Source organism: Lichenostomus cassidix, chromosome 3, assembly GCF_008360975.1.
Source record: "Lichenostomus cassidix isolate B80296 chromosome 3, HeHo_3.0, whole genome shotgun sequence".
NCBI lineage: Eukaryota > Metazoa > Chordata > Aves > Passeriformes > Meliphagidae > Lichenostomus > Lichenostomus cassidix.
In genome coordinates, this window is record NC_139483.1 from 83,790,070 (window position 1) to 83,811,555 (window position 21,486).

The window sequence follows — 21,486 nt, forward strand, 5'->3', positions numbered from 1 at the left end:
AAGGCCACATTTTAATAACTTTGCTTTATGATTACCCCTAAATTATCTGAGGTTCACTTCTGAGAACTTTGTGCCTGTACTTAATCCTAAATAGCACTGTGTATTGATATCAATAGAACATCTACACGAGACATCTTCAAAATAGTGGCATCCTTTAAATCAGCTTAACATAATCAACAAGATCATTGTGAAATACTGGAAAGGGAAAAGATACCCTGACAGCAAGGTGAGAACATATTTGCCCCTCTCTCACCTCTCCTAAATCAATGGGAAGCCAGTCACATCTTTTACTACCTTGCTGCCAGAAGAGTTTTGCTTTTCATTTTTATAAAGTCACAAAGGTTTCATATCAGCTTTTGTTTTATATAGCCTCAAGACAGATAGAGTTAACTTTCTTCTCAGTAGCTGGTACAGTGCTGTGTTTTGGATTTAGTGAGAATAACGTTGACAACTTACTCTGTTTTGGCTGTTGCTATTGTATGGCTGCCTTGTAGTATTAAATTAGTATTAGTCTTTTATATGTATATCATGGTACTCAACTGGCTGCTATTATGAACTGAGGAAGGTTTGAAAATGAGAAGTGGATAAAGGAGGGAGAGAATTCACTCACAGATGATGGTGTCAGATAACAGGTAACAGAAACTAGGGTACTGCTTCTGTTGAGCTCTGTTCTCAGCACTTTGGAAACTGTGATGACTATAAAGCAAACAGAACAGTAGAGATGCGATAAAGAGGATTTCAGGAGTGACAGCACTGAAGTGAGGAAGTTGAAAGCCAAAAAAACCCAAGCAAAAGCAGCAACTTATCAGCTTTTGGATGTGGCATGTTGCAGAGATTTTAAAGGACTTCAGACTCAAAGCACTTACTAGTCCTAGAAGTCAGTAAGCAACTAAGTCAATGTGAGGACGGTGGTAGGTCTGCTGCCTGTATCAGGTATGGGTTGGGACTGAAGAGCACAATCCCACAGAAGGCAGCCAGGAAGCACCAAGACATTATGTTGCGAGAGTGATAGTGGGGAGCTACTTTAGCTCATGGAACAGGAAGAAAGACTTAGGGAGGCAAAGAAATGAGAACTGAAACACTCTGGACACACCTATTTTCAGATTCTCAGGAAAAAAATAGAACCCTGGTATGGAAAAGACTCTGATTTATGATATAACAAGAAAAAAACCACACCAAAACTTTCTTTCCCCCCAACTCCTCAGCCATCCATAATAAAAAGAAAGGAATAGAAGCCTCTGAATGTTATCATCAAACTGAAAAATCTCTGGATAAACTACTCAGTGGTTCATAAGCCAGGCTGATACTATATGAGATGTGAAGTGAAAACAATACAAGACTTTAAAACTGAGACACAATAAATATGCACAATTTAATATGCTTTTGGTATTTGAAACTCCACGTGATGCATTATATATCAATGGATATACTTCTGAAGCTCTATCTTCAAGTGATTTGGTAACTTTCAGCAGCTGGTTTGTTTTTTGACCTATATAGCACATCAAGCGAGTTTTGGTGGCAGCTTCTGAGAAGAGGTTTACCTTAATCCTGCGCTGTTTTCCAGAACCAAATACTAAAGTTTGAAAGAGATGTGAAATTTCACGGAAGTACTCAGTTGCAGTCTGTCACCAGTGTGTATATGAACTTGCGTTTTGAATTTCTCACACTTGGACCATATTTCCATCCTCAGATCTACCGTTCTGCATGAGCACAACTACCCACTTAGAGAAAAAATTTTTGTGTATCTAATAAAGTAACCATAAGGAAAAATGCCCGTGCTTATACAGATTATGCAGAAAATGACACCTGATGAACCTCTCTCTTAAAATCCCTCGGCTGGTTTACATCCTCTCTTTAAAAGACCTCCATAGTTAGGAGTGGGGGAATGCAGGGCGAAGCACTGCTCCACCTGTTGCTATTGACATTCAATAACTAGCATTTAACCATCTCCATAGTGTGCCAGTATTCCTCCTCTTCCGCCGTCGGCCAGCGTGACCCCCTGACCCGAATTAACATGATCTTTATCTCCTCTGCCAGTTCGAGATCCAGTGGATGGTGATTCACTGCGACCCCCTGCGACCCCAGCGCGAAGGCTGCGGCGAGCTGCAGACCCGGGTGAGAGACCTGTCCTGCCCCGTCCTGCCCTGCCCTGCCCTGCCCTGCCCTGTCCTGCTCTGCCCTGTCCGCGGCTGCAACCCACGGGACTCTCGTTTTTTCTCCCCCTTCCTGGCCGGAGATGCTCTTTCTTACCATACCTGCCTGTTCGGTGCTTTTAGAAATCCAACCCCCCCGAGCAGCAGCAGCCGCTGCCTCATTTTAACCCTTCGGTGACTTGCTTTCTGCCTCTCCCCCGGCGGGCCGCAGGGCTGGGCCCCCTGTGGGCGTTGTGTCTCGCAGGCACAGGGGCTGTCTCCGCCGCCTGCCCGCATCGCCGCCGCACCGGGAGCCTGGCGGCGGGAGACCCCGGGCACGGCGGGGTCGGTGTCCGACCGTACAACAGCCGCAGGGCAAAGGGTTAAGGCGCTGCCGGCACTCCGTCCTCGCCTGCCCGGCCGCCAGCCTTCCTCCAATCCCCGCGACCCTGCCCGAGGCCGGGCCGCAGCCGGGAGGGGCTCCGGCCGCGCTCACCTTTCGCCCGCCCGCCCCGGCAGCCGCGGGCTGCTCCCTCCATCCATGGCCCCGCGCCTCCTGCCCCTGGGGCTTTTCCTGCAGGCGCTTTGCCTCGGCCTGGCTCAAGTAAGTTTGTTCTGACTTTGGCTCTGGTTTTTGTTTTTCCTCCCTCGCAGATAACCCAGACGGGAATCGAGGTGAGTGCGAGGGAGCGGACGATGCTCGGGGTGCCGGAGCAGAGGGACCGAAGGCTGCTCTGCCGTGCCCTGTTGCCGGCCCGCCGGAGGCTGTTCGGGCCGGGTGCCCCTCAGTAGCTGCGGGTGCCGCTGCACAGGCGAGCTGAGCGCAGGGCGGTGGCACCGTGTGTGTGCCGACCTGGGGAGCACAGGGCAGGTGACACCGGCGGGGCTTCAGCTCCACATACGCCTTCCGCTGGATGGATTATTTCTGGTGTGTGGACGAAAGGTGTCCAGAGCAGCAGTGCTGTGGCGAGCAAGGGATCAAGCTCAGGGCCCGGGGCAGCTTCCTGCTCACAGAGCCCCATTGTGGGCCGCGGGCAGAGCTCACTCCAAGGAGAACAGAGCCCCCCATTATAGGCACGGAGATCTGCGACAGCCTTTCCCTGAGTTTCCTCCGGCTGGCGGCGCCTGCTGCCTCCCCTCGGGAGCCTGGCGCTTTAAGAAAGTGCCTCTGTAGATGTTAATGTAATCCTGAGCAGCCAGGGGAGACTGCTGAGCCTGTCAGTGAAGCAGGGAAAGGGTTGTTTTAAGTGTTCGTTGCTAGTATGAACTCTCAGGAAGACTATCTCCTTTGTGTTGGCTGAATGAGTAGTTAGAGTAGTGTAGTTAGTTTCGGTGTTTGATTCGCAAAGATCACTTTTATTTCTCCCACCCTGTCATTGCCATGTGGCATTCAGACCCTGCTGGGTGGGCAGTGGAGTGCCCTCGCCTTGCCCTGGCCCTGGCCCTGCCAGCATTGTGGGCACAGGAGGGTGGCTGGGTCCAGGGAGGGGTATTTAACACCTTCTCTATTCCCTTGGCAAGGACAGTGCTCCCCCATAGGGACAGTCAAAATATGATACAGGGCTGGTGATATGCATGGAGGGAGAATGCAGCTCCTTGTCACAGCTGTGACCTCCTGACTAACCCATAGCCTCTAGCTGTGCTGGTCTCCCCAGACTGGCTCAGTGGCTTGCAAGGCTCTAATTGCTCCTTTTTTTTCACTCCTTGTCAGAGAGGTCCCCCTGGTCCACCAGGCCCCCCAGGTCCACCAGGGCCACCAGGAGTTCCCGGTATTGATGGCATTGATGTAAGTGTTTCCCATGCCCTGCCTAGGATATAGGAAATGCCTTGAGGTGTATCTGCGTTGTGTGTCTGCCTTTCATCCCGAGGACTGCCACAGTCCAGATACATGTAGGAATTGATGGGTCTTGTACTCTGTAGTGGGCTGGAGTGAGGGGAGAGAGCAGCTTTTCAGATTATCTTTGATATGAAAAACTCAGGATTATTTATTTTATGTAATCAGCATCATATGTTGTGATTATCTGTTATAAATGGGGTGTAGGGGTTTAATAAATCCAATCTCAAAAGGGATTACATAGAATCACTCATACTAAATCATGATAAGGATTTGTGGTGTTATTCCTGATAGGATCTCCTATGTATGTTCTCTTGATTCCTGTCAGAAGTTTCTGTGATGCTTTCTGTTAGTCTGTAATGGCAATGATGTGGATTTAATATTTGTTTTCTACATTAAGAGTCAGTTCAGGATTATTTCTGATAATCTGTAAATCAGTGATTTTCAAGAAGGACCACAAAGGTTGCTGTAGTTCTGACTAATACCTTCCTTTTCATATCTTGGTAGGGGGAGAGAGGCCCGAATGGCCCCCCAGGCCCACCGGTAAGTGATTTCAGCTACTCACATTTGCTTCTATGAGAGAAGAAACTTTTGAGTTTTGTTTCTACTTCCCTCTGTGAAACATGCTTAACTGTCTGTTTAAATCCTGAAGGGTCCAGATGGGGATGCAGGCAAACCAGGATCCCCTGGGTTGCCTGGAGAGCCGGGAGCTGATGTGAGTACACTTGATTTTCTAGAATTTACTTAATGTTTTTATTTTTTTCCTTTTTTTCCTTTCTTCCCCTCCCCCAAGAATAAATAAATAAAGCACAGGGGCTGTCAGTGCTGCCACCTGGCCCTGGAGAGGGTGCTGGACAGTGGTCTCAGGGAGGAATTGTGCTGCAGCCTCTGGCAGCCACCTCTAGTCTCAGGACAGCAAGGGCATGAGGACAGTCTACTGATGCATCTTCCCGTCCTGTGGAAAATAATAGAGAATATAAAAATTTCAACATCATCTAGTGTTGATGGCCTGTTAGGTCGTACCTGTGGAATAAATTTGTGACAATAAAAATGTCTTGAAACATTTTTGGGAAACTCTTCATATTTCTCTCGAGAGCGCTGTTAGAAAGCATTTCTTGCTATGAAGCAAGGTTGTTGCATTAGTACTTAGATGTTATGCCAGGAGGTAGGCAAGCTTACCTGTTTAATTTACATAAGCTTTTAAAATTTTAAAAATTTAAAATATAAAAAATAAAGATAATGTACCATAAACCAGTGTATTAGAGAGTATTGCAAATTATATAAATGAAAAAGCCTAGTATCTATTTAAGGTTGCAATGCTGTTAGAGGTTAATGTTAAATTTCCTTTTGAAAAGAGATTAGTGGACACAGAGCTGGAACAGTCTTTAATTAAACTGTTCCAATTTTATATCTTTAAGAGGAAATGGGCTTTGTGAGTGACATCTCATACCACTTCACTTTTCCTGAAAAGTGGTGGTATGAGATGTCACTCATAGATGTCACACATACAAGCCCACAACCCATTTGTATATGTCAAAACCCCATAAGCAGATCTTTCAAAATCATTGCCTCTTACAATTTTCACTTATGGCATAGTTTTATTTTCTTTGCCAAAATTCATGGGAACACAATCAGGTGAAACAGAACACACTAAACTCAGCTCAGCTTTTTCTATTTGTTCACACTTATATATTCCCTCATGTTAGTGGATGAATGAAAATATAATACTAGAGTACAGTCTTCTGCAATAGTGAACCTTTTTTATTTTCATTTAAAGAAAAAAATGTGAGACCTTATTGTACTTCCTCTGTGCATTCAACTTTTAATTGGGGTTTTAATTTATAATACCTTCAGTGTTTAATTGGTGAGGCAATTATGACTTTTTAAATCTCATTTTATTTCAAAAATTATTTCAGTGTCAGGTTTAATAGACTGTGAAAAGGTACTGTACAGTAATTGCTTGTAATGATCATGTAAGCTTTCAAAATCAAATTGTCTGAACAATTGTATGAACACTGAATTGCTGGAAGAGTACCAAAAAAAGTGGAAGTGTGCTAAAAAAGGAAAAGTATTAGATAAATGTAAAAGAAAAGCTTTTTTGGGTATGTGGAAATTTCTAAATCATATAAGCTGACTATAAATTTGGAAACAAAAGGCAAAGCAAGAACTCCAAATGTATTCTTGCTTATAATATCATGGTTCATTTTTATTTTAGCCAGATAGACAAGTTCAAAGGGTAAATTTAAATCCAGCCTGGCAGATTTGTTGGTTTTTTCCCTTACGTTGTTGTCAATGAAACTTTTATTTGAAATGGACAACACTGACAGTTTTTGTTTTTAACCTGAGCCATTAAATAAATTCATCAATCTCCCATTAAGAGGAAATAAGATCATGTGAGATGACATTTAATTTAATTGTCATATAACTGAATAATTTTGAAGATACATATCACACACACTGATGTTTGTTGCCAGAAGCTAGATACTTTGACCTTGTGCAGTTCTATCTGTACATATAAATAAATATTTGGATTGCAAGGGTTCTGCAGTTACTAATTTCATTTAATAGCTTCGTTCTTCTATGTTTTGGATTTTTTTTCTGTTGTGACAAAAGAAAACACATAATCCTTGCGTTAACATTGTATACCTTACTTCCAAAGGGATTCACAGGACCTGATGGCTCACGTGGAGCCCCAGGACCAAAAGGACAGAAGGTAGGAACAAAATAATGCATGAAATGATGGATTTTTTTTTTAAAGCAACATTTTTGTTTGTCTGTATGCGACTAATAAGATGCTGAAGCCTTTCTTTGAATCTTAAAGTATCTATGGAACACGTGTACTTGGCCCTTTTGACACAATACCAGCCATTCCCATAGCCAGCAGTAAGGAATGGTGGCTGGCTTTACACTGTTGACATTAAGGCTGAGCATCTTCAGTAATGGTGAGGCCCTTTCCATCTTGTATTACAATTGTGTCATCATAATATGCAGTGGGAACCAGAACTGGCAAACCTGACTTCATCATCAGTCAACCAAATTATATACAAATCAGAAGTCAGAGTAACAAGCATGCTTGAAATTTTGGGGCTAGGGGAATAAAAGGCCTGAGGCTGTATAGTTTTAATGCTGAGAAAGTATTTCCTCTCTATCAAGTCTTACTGAAACCAGCGTAGCATTATGAAGCATAGCAAGTGAATAATGCTTGCTTGAAGCATAACAAGTGAATAATACTATATCCACTGAATGATACCCTCCGAAAGGGGAGAGAACATCTTCCTGTATATTGCTCACAAAACATGGTGCTAATGCCTCTTAAAAACTCACTTTTTATCTTTTAAAGGGGGAGCCAGGACTGCCAGGTGCTCGTGGACTGCCAGTAAGTAATGCATTTAGTATATGACGAGGATTTTTACACCAAAAGCATTAATATGAAGGTTTCTTACCACTAAATGGAGTGAAGAAAAGCCCAAAACTATTTCTGAGGTTTCAAAGAACTCATAAGTTATGACAGTAGTACTTTAAGGAACCTTTTTGTCTTTGTATCTAAGTGTGTGAATATTACTGAAATATATTGTGTTTGGTTTGTATGCTGTAGAAAAGAAAGGAGCATGTGTGATGTGGTCCCAAGTTTTTTACTTGTACTGTTCTTTTCCATCTTTGTAAAAATGAGATGGAGATGAGAAAGCCCATGTTTCATTTGCATGTAGTAGCCTACAGTTATTCCTGTTTTCATCTTCTTGCCATGTGTTTAAATGGCATCACTGAAGTGTAAATTCTGTCAGACTCCTTGTACTGTTCTGTGTGAAAACTGTTCCAATTGGCATGCAGATGGATTTAACATCCATTTTTAGGGGTTGAAAATAATTGTGAATTTTAGGAGTTTTGCAGGTTGAAGAAGTGAATGATGGTTGGCATGTAGAAATTTAGTTTAGGAAAAAACCTCAAGGTAGATGAGCAGTGGAACAAGATGACTAGAATAAATTATAATAAGAATGAATATAATTAAAATCTAATTAAAAATAAGATTCAATTTGGAGAAATTATATAAATTAAATATAAGAGGTATTGTATTCCAGCATAACACTCCTTGTGTATTTGTATTTTTGAGCTGGTCCTATTAACGCTCGTTAAATTTATATTAAACAATTATTTTGATATTTGGCCAGAGAGAAAATGATAAAGTTATTCTTGAAGGTGTTACATTATAGACATGTTCAAACTCAAGATGAATCAGTTTGTGGACACTTTAATTTTTATGGATGCTGATTCTTACCTGAAAATCTGGAAAATAGGTAATACTCTTGTAAAGGCTGGCTGATCTGTGGGCTCAATATGTTAGCTAAATTTAGTCACAGAAAGTGGCAGAACTGAGGAAGGTTCTAGGTAGACTGAAACCCCTGCATTTTTCAGTTTGAGGCTTGAGGTTTTTTTGTTTGGTTTTGTTGTTGGGTTGATTTTTTTTGTTTGTTCGGGGTTTTTTTTGTTGTTGTTGTTTTGTTTTTTTGCTGACAACTAGACAGGGAAATAATTTCTGGGTTGTATGCAACACATTTTATAATACCTAGCTGCAAAGAAGAGATAGTTAAACTCTGCCAGGTAAGTTTACTCAGATGATATGGGAAAAAATGATTAGAGGAAGGGAGCACCTATCCTATGAGGAAAGGCTTAGAAAATTGGGATTGTTCAGCCTGTAAAAGACACGGCTTAGGGGTGACCTAATTGCAGCCTTCCAGTACCTGAAGGAACCCTACAAGACAGCTGGAGAGGGACTTTTTACAAGGGAATATGGTGGCAGGACATGGGAAAATGGCTTCAAACTGAAAGAGAGGAGGTTTAGACGTTAGGAAGAAATTCTTTGCCATGAGGGTGGAGAGGCATTGGAACAGGTTGCCCAGAGAAGCTGTGGGTGCCCCATCCCTGGAAGTGTGCAAGGCCAACTTGGATGGGGCTCTGAGCAACCTGGTCTAGTGGAAGGTGTCCCTGCTCATGGCAATTGGAACTAGGTAATCTTTAAACTCCCTTCCAAACCAAGCCATTCCGTGATTCTGTGATAGGAAAAATGGGGAAATAAAACTGAATTACTGAAACACTTCTTTAAAGTACTGTGGTATTTTAGCCTGTCAACTGAAATAAAAGCTGAGTACTGTGGTATTTTAGCCTGTCAACTGAAATAAAAGCTGAGTTGGGGAAAACATACGTGATTTTAGATCACCAGTATCAAAATATTGCAAGAATAAATAATTTAAGACCCTCCAGAAAAGTGGGAGTATAAAAAATTTATAAAGAGGGTTAATATCAATTTAGAGGTAGAGATGTTATGTTGAAAAAGCAGGAAACTGGACCAACTTGTCAAAGTAGAATGCTGATTCTTTTCAGAGCAGCAGGACTTTTGTCACCATATTTTGAGACTGCAAAAGCAATAAATCTGATAAGATTTTGGACCACTGTTCAAAGCTCAGTGATTTTGTTTGTCCTGAGACTTTCAGTCTTAAGGTGATAACGCTTCACTGAACCTCAGTAGGGATTGCCTTTCTTCCTCTGCTTAATAAGCAATTGAAGCTTGTATTTTCAGGTGAATCTGCAGGAATATTTATAATGAGGAAATGAGAATTCCAATTCATTTAAAAGAAGAGAAATGATGGATATACTTAGTCATCTTCCTGACACGTTAGGAAGAAGTGTAGTGATTGATTTTGTAGCTCTGTAGTTGTTAACCCATACATGCTGAATCCATATGAAGAGGTTAATGCTCAAAATAAATCTCTTAGGAAAGTCTGTATAAATGCAATTTCCCCTCTGATGAATGGCTGTATGCTACTGAGGAAGTTCTCCAGCTACGGGAAGATTCTCAAAACAGCCAGCACTGGTCATCTGACCTTCAGTGAGATTATACCTACTAACAAAACACACAAAAATGAAAAATCAAACCAACAACAACAACAAAACCCCAAAACCCCCCCACCAAAACAAACAAAAAACACCCTGAAAAACCCAACAAAAAAACCTACTATAAAAACAGAAAGAAAAAGACAAAACCAAGTAGAACTGGTAGTGCTGGAGTGTCATGGTTCTAATTTTCAGATTCAGAGACTTTTGGAGAAAAGTCTCTTACTACAAATATGAAGTAATGGGGCTGTTTAACCTTTGCAGTTCTTTGGTTTGATCCATGAAACCTCATTTACTAGAAACATAGTGAGCACAATTATGAATCTGCATACTAGCTACATGAGTAACTGAGTGCTTAGGTGTAATTATGCACTGCTTTGAATATTATCAGTGGCTTTTTACAAGTGAAGCAGTCCCTGGATAGTTATCCAAAGGCTTCATTTCTCACAAAACCTCTTGCTTAAGGTTTTAAAATACTGAGTGAAAAGAGAAAATCAGAAGCCTTGGATACCACACTAACTAGTTTTAAATTATTACCAGTGTTTTGCATGCTCCTCCAGTGGCATTTTTCAGCCAAGTTAGGACTTCTGGGTGTCTTCAAGAATGAGTATTAAGGACATAAACTTTTATATACAGCATTTGCTTCTCTGCTTCTTCACCTTTACTTCCCTAGAATGTACCCTGGCAATCTTCAGTTATCATCTTGTTTCCCCTTGTTTTTTGTATTTTTTTTCCCTGCTTGATCATTTTGTTTTAATTTATTCTCTTTGTCTCATCTCTTCAGTGGATAATCTTTCAAATGACAGGCTTAAAAATTTCAGAGCATTCTTGGGATTAATTCAAGTAATTTTTTTATTCGAGTAATTTAATATGCTGATTTCTCTGACCTGGCCCTGATAGACGGACCTGGGGTGGCTACATTAAGTCCATGTACTGCACCCTTCAGTCCATTCTCTCTTTTAATTCCCTCTAACTTTTTTATGAGCCAATATATTGCTAGTGGTCTACACACCTGACATATGGGGAGGATTGCATGTATTTAGTGATAGAGAATTTGGAAATATTTCAAGGTCTACTAAAACACAGCGTCCAGCACAGGATACACATACAAATACTGGACTCGTGGTGGTGGACGGCAGGGATACTTACCAGATCTACAGGGTGGGTGTCTCTGAGGCAGGTGATTACAGACCCTGGATTGCTGCCCTGGCCTGTGCACTCCATGTGCTCTGTGGAGGAGATGAGCACCTCCAGAGCAGGCAGCAAGCACCTGGGGATGTAAGATTGCAAGCCCAGGCTGTGGGAAAAGGCTTTCCCTTGAGGACACAGACAGAGGCAGGAACGTGGGCAGCTGGTGGGGACAGGAACTGCTCTGTGTATGTTCTTGATGATTGGATTGGATTGCCTTGGAGCTCTCAGCTTTGCAACTTGGTCTGCTTGTAGGAAGTTCATGGCCAGAAGAGTGGAGTAGCTGTGTGAGGGAGAGGCATTGATTGCAGTGGGAGAGTCTAATTTGCAGTCTTAATTAAGGTGAAGAAATGCAGTGGAGTGAGCAGAGGAGGGGACAGCCTTCTCCTGGGCCACTGTGTGGGCTGGACACAGTAGCTGTAGCTACTTCTTTTGGTATTGTGGACCTTCCCTGCCACTGTTAGGGGGTGTGTGTTAGGATGGGGTTATCCAGTGAGAACCTGCAAGCAGGTGGTTTCCTTCTTTCAGAGGCAGGTGATACTATAACATTATAATATTATAATATTATGTGATGCAGTGAAAGTTTGATTTGTATAGTCAAATATAGATGCATCTAATATGGTGAATTGCAGCATGGAAATGTGAATCAATAGCAAAGGAATTATGTAGCTTATGCAAGCTTACTTTCTCCTGTGTATTAAATGGTTAAAATTGAATTATTCTGATGAATACTTGACATTTTCTGTGTGTTTTACCGACTTTTCTAAACAGCCTTACAAATACAATCCTAGATTGATATTCTGTGGCTTTTTAACTCACATTCAGTCCAGGTGCCTTATTACATCAAATCTCCTGAGTATTTAATTATATTTGGGTTTTTATATCCTATATATGTATGAAACAATATCACCTATGCTGTTGTCCATAAAATTTTCCATTTGCTTTAATAGTGCAAGACTGAGGGGTCTATTTTCTTAGAGTGAGTGTATCATCCAAACAGGCAGAAACATATTTGTGATTTGGACACTTCTTGTTAAAATGATTCAGAGCAATACTGATGGAAAATGTAAACAGCAGAAGTTTGGTGTTCTTCCTGATTACCAAAACCCATAAGTTTAATGGATTTAGGCTCAGGGACGCAGTGGGGGGAAAAAGTTATCCTTTATTGTAAATTCAGATGTACCTTTAGAAGGAAATTATTATAGCATAGATATGTTTATCATGGTACTTGATAATTAACTAAACACAAAGCCTTTAATGTCTTAATTCCTTTGTGGAACTATATGTGTTGGTAAGTATATGTAATGATACTGCAAGGCAACTTAGTCAGTAATTTAATTTTCTCTACTGATACCAATTACCTAATAGTAAAATTAATTTTAACACTAGTTATACAAGTTTTCAGATTGATTTTACAGAATCAAATGAGGGGGTTTTCACACCTTTTTTATCCCAAATACTCTGTTCCTGGAAAACAGCCTAACTAGGTTTGGAACTCTCCCTATATTGCTGACCTTTTTTTCATATGTTGCAGGGCAAGGGGCTTCTTGGACCGCCTGTAAGTATTAATTTTGCAATTCATAAATAAACTGTTCAATGCATCTGTTTAAATATTCAGTGAAGGTATTATACTCTTATTAAAATGAAAAATGAAAATGAAAAGTTCAATGAAAAAAGGTACTGCTTTAATCCTTATGTTCTGTGTCTATTATGTATGTTTTCTTCAGCTGCCACTGAGGTTGTGTAGGTCTGTCGTATATGGGGAAAGAATATTGAAGGCATAGTTTGTTGTTTGTGAGAATTACATGTTCTCAGTCCTTGGATGGTTGTTACATAGGTATTATATGGTATAAAAATACTATTTGCCTTGGTTGTTGTAGGGTCCAGCTGGTGCAGCAGGGCTTCCTGGGGAAGTAGGTCGTGCTGGTCCACCTGTAAGTACTACTGTGTTTGTTGAAAATGTAGGTTTATTCAATTGCTAGATGGTACTTGCAGAAAAAATGAACAATTACTGGTCCTTCTAAATACTAGTTGGGCTATCACAGCATTTTCAAACAGTTTTTTCCTCGGCAGTGATCACTGGTAGGATTGTTTGAAGTGCATCAGAGATAAGAACAATGAATAGCATGAAGTCAGGGCCACTGCTAGATTAGCATTAAATGTTTCATGGAGTGTCCCATACTCTACTTCTCTTACTTAAGGAAAGCTGAAATCAAAAAGCAGACCTGCCAGAACCTTAACTACTTAACGACTAGTTTTCATTTGTGTATCAGTGAACATGGCAACTCAGTATTTCTTCTTGGTCTCATTTTAAGTGTGACTCCATCTATTGACCTTACTGCTGAACTGTGCACTCAGTTTCACCACACTGACATATTATGACTCCACACTTTACTGAAATGGAAGTTGAAGCCAATTGGTATTTTTCTACTTGAAATCTGAAATAGCATTAAAATTTTGTTTAATAAAGCCTACCTTTTAGTGCAATTATATAAATGAATCTAAAAAGAATATTAAAAACTGCCAATTTGTTTCAGAAGATGATCCGTTTAACTCACTGGCTTGTCTGTAGGAGGGGCAAGGATGGATGCCTAGGGATGTGTAGAGGCTATTTGTAAAATGGCATTTTTCTGTTGTACTGTCACACATTCTGGCAATTAGTTGGTAGTTGAGAGACTGCCTGAATCAAAAATTGCATCTGTGATGCCTTTTCAAAAGCTGCATGTGAGCTTATCCTCCATTAATGTGGTTGGTCTCTGACTCCATTTACATCCCAAGCCTCCATAATATGTCGTAATAATGAGTCCCACAATGTAATTATGCATTGCATGGGAAAGAACGGCTCTATAGCTCATGCCTTGTGAGAATTAATGAATGATTTTTCTATATTCATCTTATTAATTGAATTTCTGATGTAATAAAATATAAAAAATAATTTTGAAGTGACAATATTAAGTTAAAAGGTGATCTCTGCCCAATTACTAGATCTATTTTAATTAAAAACATACAGAAAAAAATAATTTGCTGAAGTTCCAAATTGTCTTTACTTATGAGAGCACTCAGCATCGAAATTTCACAAACAGGAAAAAATTCTAACTTTATCTTGGGCTCTGAAAAAGTGGGTTTTCCACTCTCTCTTCTTTGGGCACTGTTGCCAGTTACTAGGATTATTTTCATTCCTAACTTAATAGCAGTTATAGAGGAGGAGTGCATAGATGATCTTGTGGTCAGATGTTTCAGCTTTCTAAAGCAGGTGAAAATGTATTGGTATTTTTCTGGTTCCTATTTCACAACATGGTTGCTGTGCTACTAAAAAAAAATAATTTCCTGTTCTATTATGGGAGCCATGTTGTGGGTTAATGTTTTAATTGGCTACCTAGTCTGTCATTCTGTATCCACTCAAGTTCTTACTGTTGTTGTGTGGTCTAAATATATGACTACTGTTGTCATTATTACTATCAAATAAATTATTTTACCCTTTTTTAAGGGAGATCCAGGAAAAAGAGGACCACCCGGGCCACCAGGACCTCCAGGTCCTCCAGTAAGTGATTATGTTTAATATATGCCTACATCTGAATTTTGTGTTGTTGCTGCTTGAACAAAACTTCTCTCTAAGTTCTACAGCTGAATATTGAGTTTAGGATTTCAGGAGGATTTTGATCTTCCATTTAGAAAGGAAGTTTCTTGTGTTTATGATTATAAAAAGGCAGTTTGAAATGCAGACTGTGTAACTTCTCTCATGATGCCTTCCCAATTCTGTAAACTGCAAATACAGGGGTTTTAAATGTCCCTGTGAATCATAATTCTGTAAATGTAGTCTTTGTTGGTCCTGACTGGTATTACTTCAGCAGAGGCAGGCTTTTCTCTGTTAGGAGAAGAAAAAATTAATATTTGTCTCAGGAGACAAAAATACATGATTCCAGATGGGTTGAGTTCTAATATTTTTCTTGCAATCAGGTCTGCTACTTGCAAGAAACAGAAGAAAGCTTTGCAGCAGTGCTTTTCTTCTGCAGGGGAATGGTTACCTTTTTTAGCCTCTTGGGAGGAGAGATGTGTGTTACGCTTTTGTCTTGTGGCAATTTACCTGCCCAGAGAGATAAAACAGAGAGTTTGGCAGACACATCTCACTGGGTGCTGGGAAATGCAAACCACTTGGAAAGGTGTTGTGCTAATCTCTTTTTAAAAGCCGTGCTGTTCCTTTGCTGGGAACCTCCTCCTCCCCACTCCTTAGGGACAAACCCGAAACACTTACACTTTATTTATGCCATGCTTCTTGTTTCCATGAAACTTGACAGAGAATTGGCAGAGGCATTAAAAAAAATAGGAATGGTAAATTTTAGAAGAATAATTAGGAAACATGTTCAATAATGGCATATGCTGCTTCTGTTCCTTAAGGTTTGTCCTTTTTAGGTTTCTGAAGCACCATAGTCCTACTCCAGTTGATGACATTATGGACCCAAATACTCTCGGTGGTTTTTTAAATGCTTCTGTATATAAGGAGACCATTCCCTAAGGAGCTCATTCCTTAAACTCCCCTGTGCTTTTCTCTGAAACAGTTTGCTCCCTCCTACTGGGCTTCAGAGAATCCAGCTGCTGCTGTGAAATAATCTTTCTCCCTGTTGTGCCTCTTAAGCTTCCTGTTAGCTTCCATCAAGTATTTGATTTAATATGAGAAATTGCTTTCCCCCCACTGAGCCCACCTCATTGTACGCTGATGTCTAGTTTATTGCAACTGTCATCTACCAATACTTTTGGGAAGATTATTTTCCCTGTAAAAGTCATTTTCTCTGGAAAGACCCGAATATTTTGCTGAATGGCACTAAGTTATTCTTATTATAGAAATTGTCCTGGGCTCTATAGGAAATTGATGGGGTTTGGACATATTTGTTCTATATTTAACAGAAAATATGTTTGAGGTAGTTTAAAAAGCAAAAGAAGTATTTTTTGTTTTTTTGAAAAGTTGATCTAAGTTAAAGGACAAGACATGCAGTTCTACAATAGAATCCTACAGTTTAAGTGCTTTTCATGTGAGGGATGCTTTGGTTGATTGTATTTCTGATTCCAGGTTTAGATGGTAGTATTTTCTGATTTTTCTAATGACTGTATTGCCTAATGAGTCATGTTTGGTTATTTTTTTGTTGCTAACTTTGATTAATTTAATTTAGGGAACGATTGGCCTGCAAGATGGCGACCTGTTGGTAAGAATACTGTCCATGTTTTTGTTTGTTTATAAGTAGTGTCAGACAATCTTATTCAGCCTATGTGGTAATAACTGTGTGAATGCTTTTCCAGTGTCCCAGTGCTTGTCCACCTGGCCGTCCAGGACATGCTGGCTTAATGGGTATGAAGGTAAGAGAACTTGTTTTTTCCAGCATTCCTTGCAGAGATGCTGTCTCAAGGCACTAGGGAGGGTAATTACTGACTTGAAAAAAGGGCATTTCACTGTTAATTTCAAGAAAGATTGCATCAATGTGGTTGCTTATGATTATTCAACCCTTGACTGCCAAAATAACTTCTTGTTGTTAAAATCTCTTGCTACTCCTCTAATCTTCAGGGTAAAATTTATGTGTGGTCCTGAGAGGATTAGGGTATGTGAAGGATTGATTGATTCACTTCCTGGACCATTTGTAGTCTGACTCCAGAAACTCTAAATATTCCTCCCAAGTCCTTAATCTTTTTTACTTCCTTTTCTCTTCCTGAGAGACCTGTAACATACTAAATTGAAATTAACATGTTTTGAGTCTCATTTTAGCTACTTTTTTTTTTAATGTATTCTTTGCTGGTTTATAGGAATACTGTTGGCCTGAGGAAATTTTTATGGGATAGCATAAAAGAAATAGTAACCTGCCTAGAAAAGCAGCCTTGTTAGATTCAAAGGCAGATATTTTGAGCATGGTACTTAATATGTGGTGTTGCCTAGACAGGTGCAGAAGCAGTAGTGAATGGAGGTTGAGAGGGAACATCAAGACAGCTCTCAGCATAGTCTATGTCTGTTTTGCAAAACTGTATTTTAATTTTGGATAATCTTTATTTATTTAGGGTTTTTTTGTTTATTTTAGGGGCAAAAAGGTTCAAAAGGAGAGTCTGGTGAACCAGGAAAACAAGGTTATAAGGTAAATTAAAAAAAAAAAGGAAAAAATTGCTGTTGTTTTTAGCAACCTAATGGTATTTTAGCCTTTCCTTCAAAAACACTATTATATTTTGTTATAAGTATTAATTGTTTTAACAGAATGCATGAAGTGATGCTACATATCATAGTGCTCCAGATTAACTAAAAGCACATCTCTGTTCTTTATTTACATGTACTATGTATTTATTATGCTGCACAAGTTTAAATGCAAAATAATTCTGCAAACTTACCAAGTTAGTTGTTCTGTGGCACTGATGGATAGTTACATGAAGAATGAGAGAGAAAAATATGTTTGAGAGGGAAAGGACACAGTATAAGTTCATAAGCAAAGAAAGATATAACTGTAAAGAGGCTAAGTCAAATTCCACTTGAAAACTGAAATGTACAATCTCTTGAGGCGTTTCATTTGAATTAACCTTGTTATAACCTCATTAATACTGAAATATTTGCAGGAAAATTTCAGAGTTGCACAGCCTTGGCCTGTGGTTCAATGCTGCAGGGAAAAAAATGTTAGACAAAGCTTTTCACACTTTTAGTCCAGAAAAACAAGAAATCATGGAATGTAAAGGGGTTGAAATGGACCCTGAAGATCACCTAGTCCCAGCCTGCCTGCCCTGTGCAGGGACATCTCCCACTAGACCAGGTTGCTCAAGGCCTTACCCAACCTGGCTTTGAACATTGCCAGGGTTGGGGCATCCATCACCTCCCTGGGCAACCTGTTCCAGTGCCTCACCATCCTCCCAGTAAAGAATTTCTTCCTAATATCTAATCTCAATTTCCCTTCTTGCAGTTTGTACCCTTTACTTCTTGTCCTATGATGAAATCCTAAAGAGAGTAATGTAAAGAAAAAATGGAATGACAGATTAAGTGTGAAATGTCATTATTCTTTATATTGAGGTTTCTTTGAAATTACCCTTTTGACTAATAATTGAGTGGAATGTGAATGGAATGAATGAGTATCTGTCTGAGGAAGTGGTGTGACTTCATTTGGATTTCTATCAAGCAGGACCTGGTGGCAGAAAACATTAGGTAGTAAATGCTCTCTCACCTCATACAGTGAGAGAGCAATATGCATAATATGGATTGGCTACAGATGTATTCCTTTTGCTTTCCCAGGGTGAAGAAGGGGACCAAGGACCCAGTGGTGAAGTGGGAGCTCAAGGCCCTCCAGTAAAGTATTTCCTTTACTCATATGCTTCATAATGGCATATCATTTTTTCATATCATTGTAAAAAACCAGATAATATAAAACCTCCATGCAGTTTTCTGTTTATTTTGCTATAATATCTATGAATGAAAGTAGAATTATTTAAATCCCTCCAAAAAGTTACATTATTGCTTGGCACAAAACTCCATATAGTTCTATGGAGAAGCTAACTTTAAAAGGTATTTAATGTCCTAAATTTTGTGCTGTGCTTAAATTGTGAAAATAGTTGGATTTTCTTTTTCCTTGTCCTTCCGTTTCATAATTTTGATGACTCTGACTTCATCCTTGTGAAGGAGCTGTTGAAACACAGTCAATAGTGAAATTTAGACTTAACTAAGATTTGAGGATGAAGTAGTAACCACTGAAGAACAGGTTGTTTGTTTTTTTTTCTGAAGTTTTTTTGTCTTTTGGCTTGCAGAAGTAGTATCCTTCAATCATACCTAGTTATTTTTTTGTTCTGCTTTACTCTGCTTTGTTCTGGCACATACATCCTCCACTTGTTCCCTATGAGGAGCTCTTAAAGTTACCATGGCTGAAAAGGACTAGGGAACAGAATAATGGGGTCATTCTAGGTAGGAGAAACAGGCATAATACCTTTATTTTCTATGGTTTATTTTCTGATGGGGTCTTATGTTTTTTTCTTAGGTGTGAAACTATTTATTTAGTGTCATTGGTGTATAGATGTGATATTATACAGGAGCTTACCTTAACGCAAGTGACATCTAAATGCTTAGTTATGACATTCTCTATGAACATTAACATAAGACAACATAAACCTCTGGATTATGAATAGAAAAAGATAAAGAACAGACTGAGTGAAGGAAAAGATACATTCCTTCTGGTGCTTGATCCTGGAAAAGTATCCCTGAGGCCCAAGTGCAGACGAAGTACTTGTGTAAGGGGCAGGTTCTGCAGTCTGAAAGGCCTGTGGGGACCAGTTCGTTTTACTCAGTTTGATAAAGTTCTTCAATCACTGTGAAATAACACAGAATTAAAAACCAATTAAAGATTGACTTTTCTTACGGGTTTTTTTAATATGTTACTCATAACATTTCACTGTATCACCAATTGGTGATCTGAAAAGCAAGCTCTAAAAGAGTTGGTTTTTATTAAAATGTAGGATTCACAATATGCAGAAAGTGATATCAGATGGAAAACCTATGGAAAAGAGGACAGACAATGCTTTAGAGGCACAGATGGAGAGCCTGTAGACTCTGTTGTATCTTCTTATATGTTCATTACATAAATGAATGAAAGGGATTAAGTATCCAGTCTCCACCACAGCACCTGCAATCCAATCTCTTGACAAGAAGATTTGCTTAAGATGGCCACCCCTGGGAGAGCTGTTGCTTTTGACAGAAAATACTGGATACCACAGTGTGCCTACTTCCATCTTTGATCTTAGAAGTAGGATTAGACTATGTTCATCTCCCTTGTGGGGTTGCTGTAGTCATCGTTGCATTTCCATGATTTTTCCCACATTTTGGGCTGAGAAGGCTTCAAATGTTCTGTGTAAGTTTTCATCTAACTTTGTGAGAAGCAAGTAGAGGCTGGCAATGTAGAATCTTTCTTTTATCATTGGTCAGGGAGTAGGTTTGCCTAAGCTGTGGGGAAGTGCCTGTAGATGTTTCAATAACACAGTTTTAATGCACTCTTCTTGCAGGACGAACATATTATTGCTGAGGGTTTGGTCTCTGCAGGCAGGAGACATCTCATGCAGTTTCAGTCTCTTGGGAAGAGGAAAACAATGAAGCCAAATTTCCCACAAGACTATTTTGGAGGATAGTTGTAATGATAGTTATGATATGTCCTGGTACACTAGGATGTCTACTCAGTTTAACCTCATAGGTGTAGTGGACATACAAACTTAGCACTTGTAGTCTCAAAAACCTTGCCCTATTTTGTCTGCCTCTGGAGTTCTATAAAGGACACACTCCATGTGTCCTTTATCCCACTTAAGCCAGTTTATCACTCTTGGAAATCTGGCTCTCATGTGTTCCTTTCACACAACCTGCAGGTGAGAATGTTTCAACTCTGTGGTAACCAAGAAGAAAAATTAGTGGGTATTTTTGGTCCTTAAATTGTGTTTGTGGTTTTATAATACAGCCTGATAGTTTTGTTATTCTTTTTAAAACTCTAAAATTAGTAAAATATCAAATTACCATATAAATTAAGTAATATAATACAGAAGTAGTTGGATTTTTCCTTTAATATTAAAAAAATAGTAAAATAAGCATAAAAAAAAGGGATTTTGAATTCTTCAGTCTTCTGTCTGAAAACGAGGACTGTCCTGATGAGAAGAATTAAACATAATTTGAATATACTTTTCTATTTCAGGGCATTCTAGGTATCAGAGGTATAACTGGTATAATGGGACCTAAAGGTACCAAAGTGAGTATTAACCTTTCTTTCTATAAAAATGGCCTATATTAAAAAAAATTTACACCTCTGAATGCTTTTAAAGCTTATTTAAGCATCTGCTTCATTTCCCCTGTGTTTTTTCTCTCCTGCCAGCTGTATTTCCATAGCTACTATACTTCTTTGTAGGAAGAAAGGCAGCTCAGTCCTTCTAATTAATGAAGGACATATACTCTTCATGCTTTTCCCCCAGCCCTTGCATTTATGGTAGTTTTGCATGTCTGCAAGTCTGTAATTAGCAAGATGGCAAGTTGTAACTGTTATAAACTGTAGCACATTTTAATTAAAGCTAAAATATATTAAGTAGTCCTTCCGGTATTTTGTATCTTCTGTTTGCTTCCATCATCCCAGTTTTTGTCAGGATTTTTTATTAAGAGTTTGTTATTTTTTTTCCATTATGCCTTTAGCATCTCTGTGTCTTAAACTGCTGACAGTGGGATTAGTATTTATATGGGCTCTAACTTTGCTGGGTAATTTTCCTTCTGTTTGTCAAAGTGTTTATATCTGTTATTTCAAATCTGGCTGTTACATTTCCAGTCTTGTGGTCTTGCTAAATATATATGGTGAAAATTTCTGAAAGGAGTAGAATGTAGCAATCCTGCCATTGTCTCCTTCTCCAGAAGTCAAATTATATAAATCTTTTGATCATCTGTCTTCAGAGACAACATCAAATTTCTCCTGATTATGAACC

The 21,486-nt window shown here is 39.4% G+C and overlaps 1 protein-coding gene across 1 annotated transcript in view; it reads left to right on the forward strand.

Moving 5' to 3' along the window:
* The window catches only part of COL9A1 (collagen type IX alpha 1 chain), a 64,023-nt gene that overhangs the window by 12,207 nt on the left and 30,330 nt on the right, over nt 1–21,486 (forward strand). Inside the window, exons 6-20 of the mRNA XM_085056555.1 lie at nt 2,038–2,115; nt 2,787–2,807; nt 3,844–3,918; nt 4,474–4,509; nt 4,619–4,681; nt 6,626–6,679; nt 7,307–7,342; nt 12,575–12,598; nt 12,921–12,974; nt 14,528–14,581; nt 16,206–16,238; nt 16,333–16,389; nt 17,100–17,153; nt 18,287–18,340; nt 20,715–20,768. Of these exons, the coding sequence (XP_084912681.1) occupies nt 2,038–2,115; nt 2,787–2,807; nt 3,844–3,918; nt 4,474–4,509; nt 4,619–4,681; nt 6,626–6,679; nt 7,307–7,342; nt 12,575–12,598; nt 12,921–12,974; nt 14,528–14,581; nt 16,206–16,238; nt 16,333–16,389; nt 17,100–17,153; nt 18,287–18,340; nt 20,715–20,768 (747 nt within the window). The remainder of the gene's footprint in view (nt 1–2,037; nt 2,116–2,786; nt 2,808–3,843; nt 3,919–4,473; nt 4,510–4,618; nt 4,682–6,625; nt 6,680–7,306; nt 7,343–12,574; nt 12,599–12,920; nt 12,975–14,527; nt 14,582–16,205; nt 16,239–16,332; nt 16,390–17,099; nt 17,154–18,286; nt 18,341–20,714; nt 20,769–21,486) is intronic.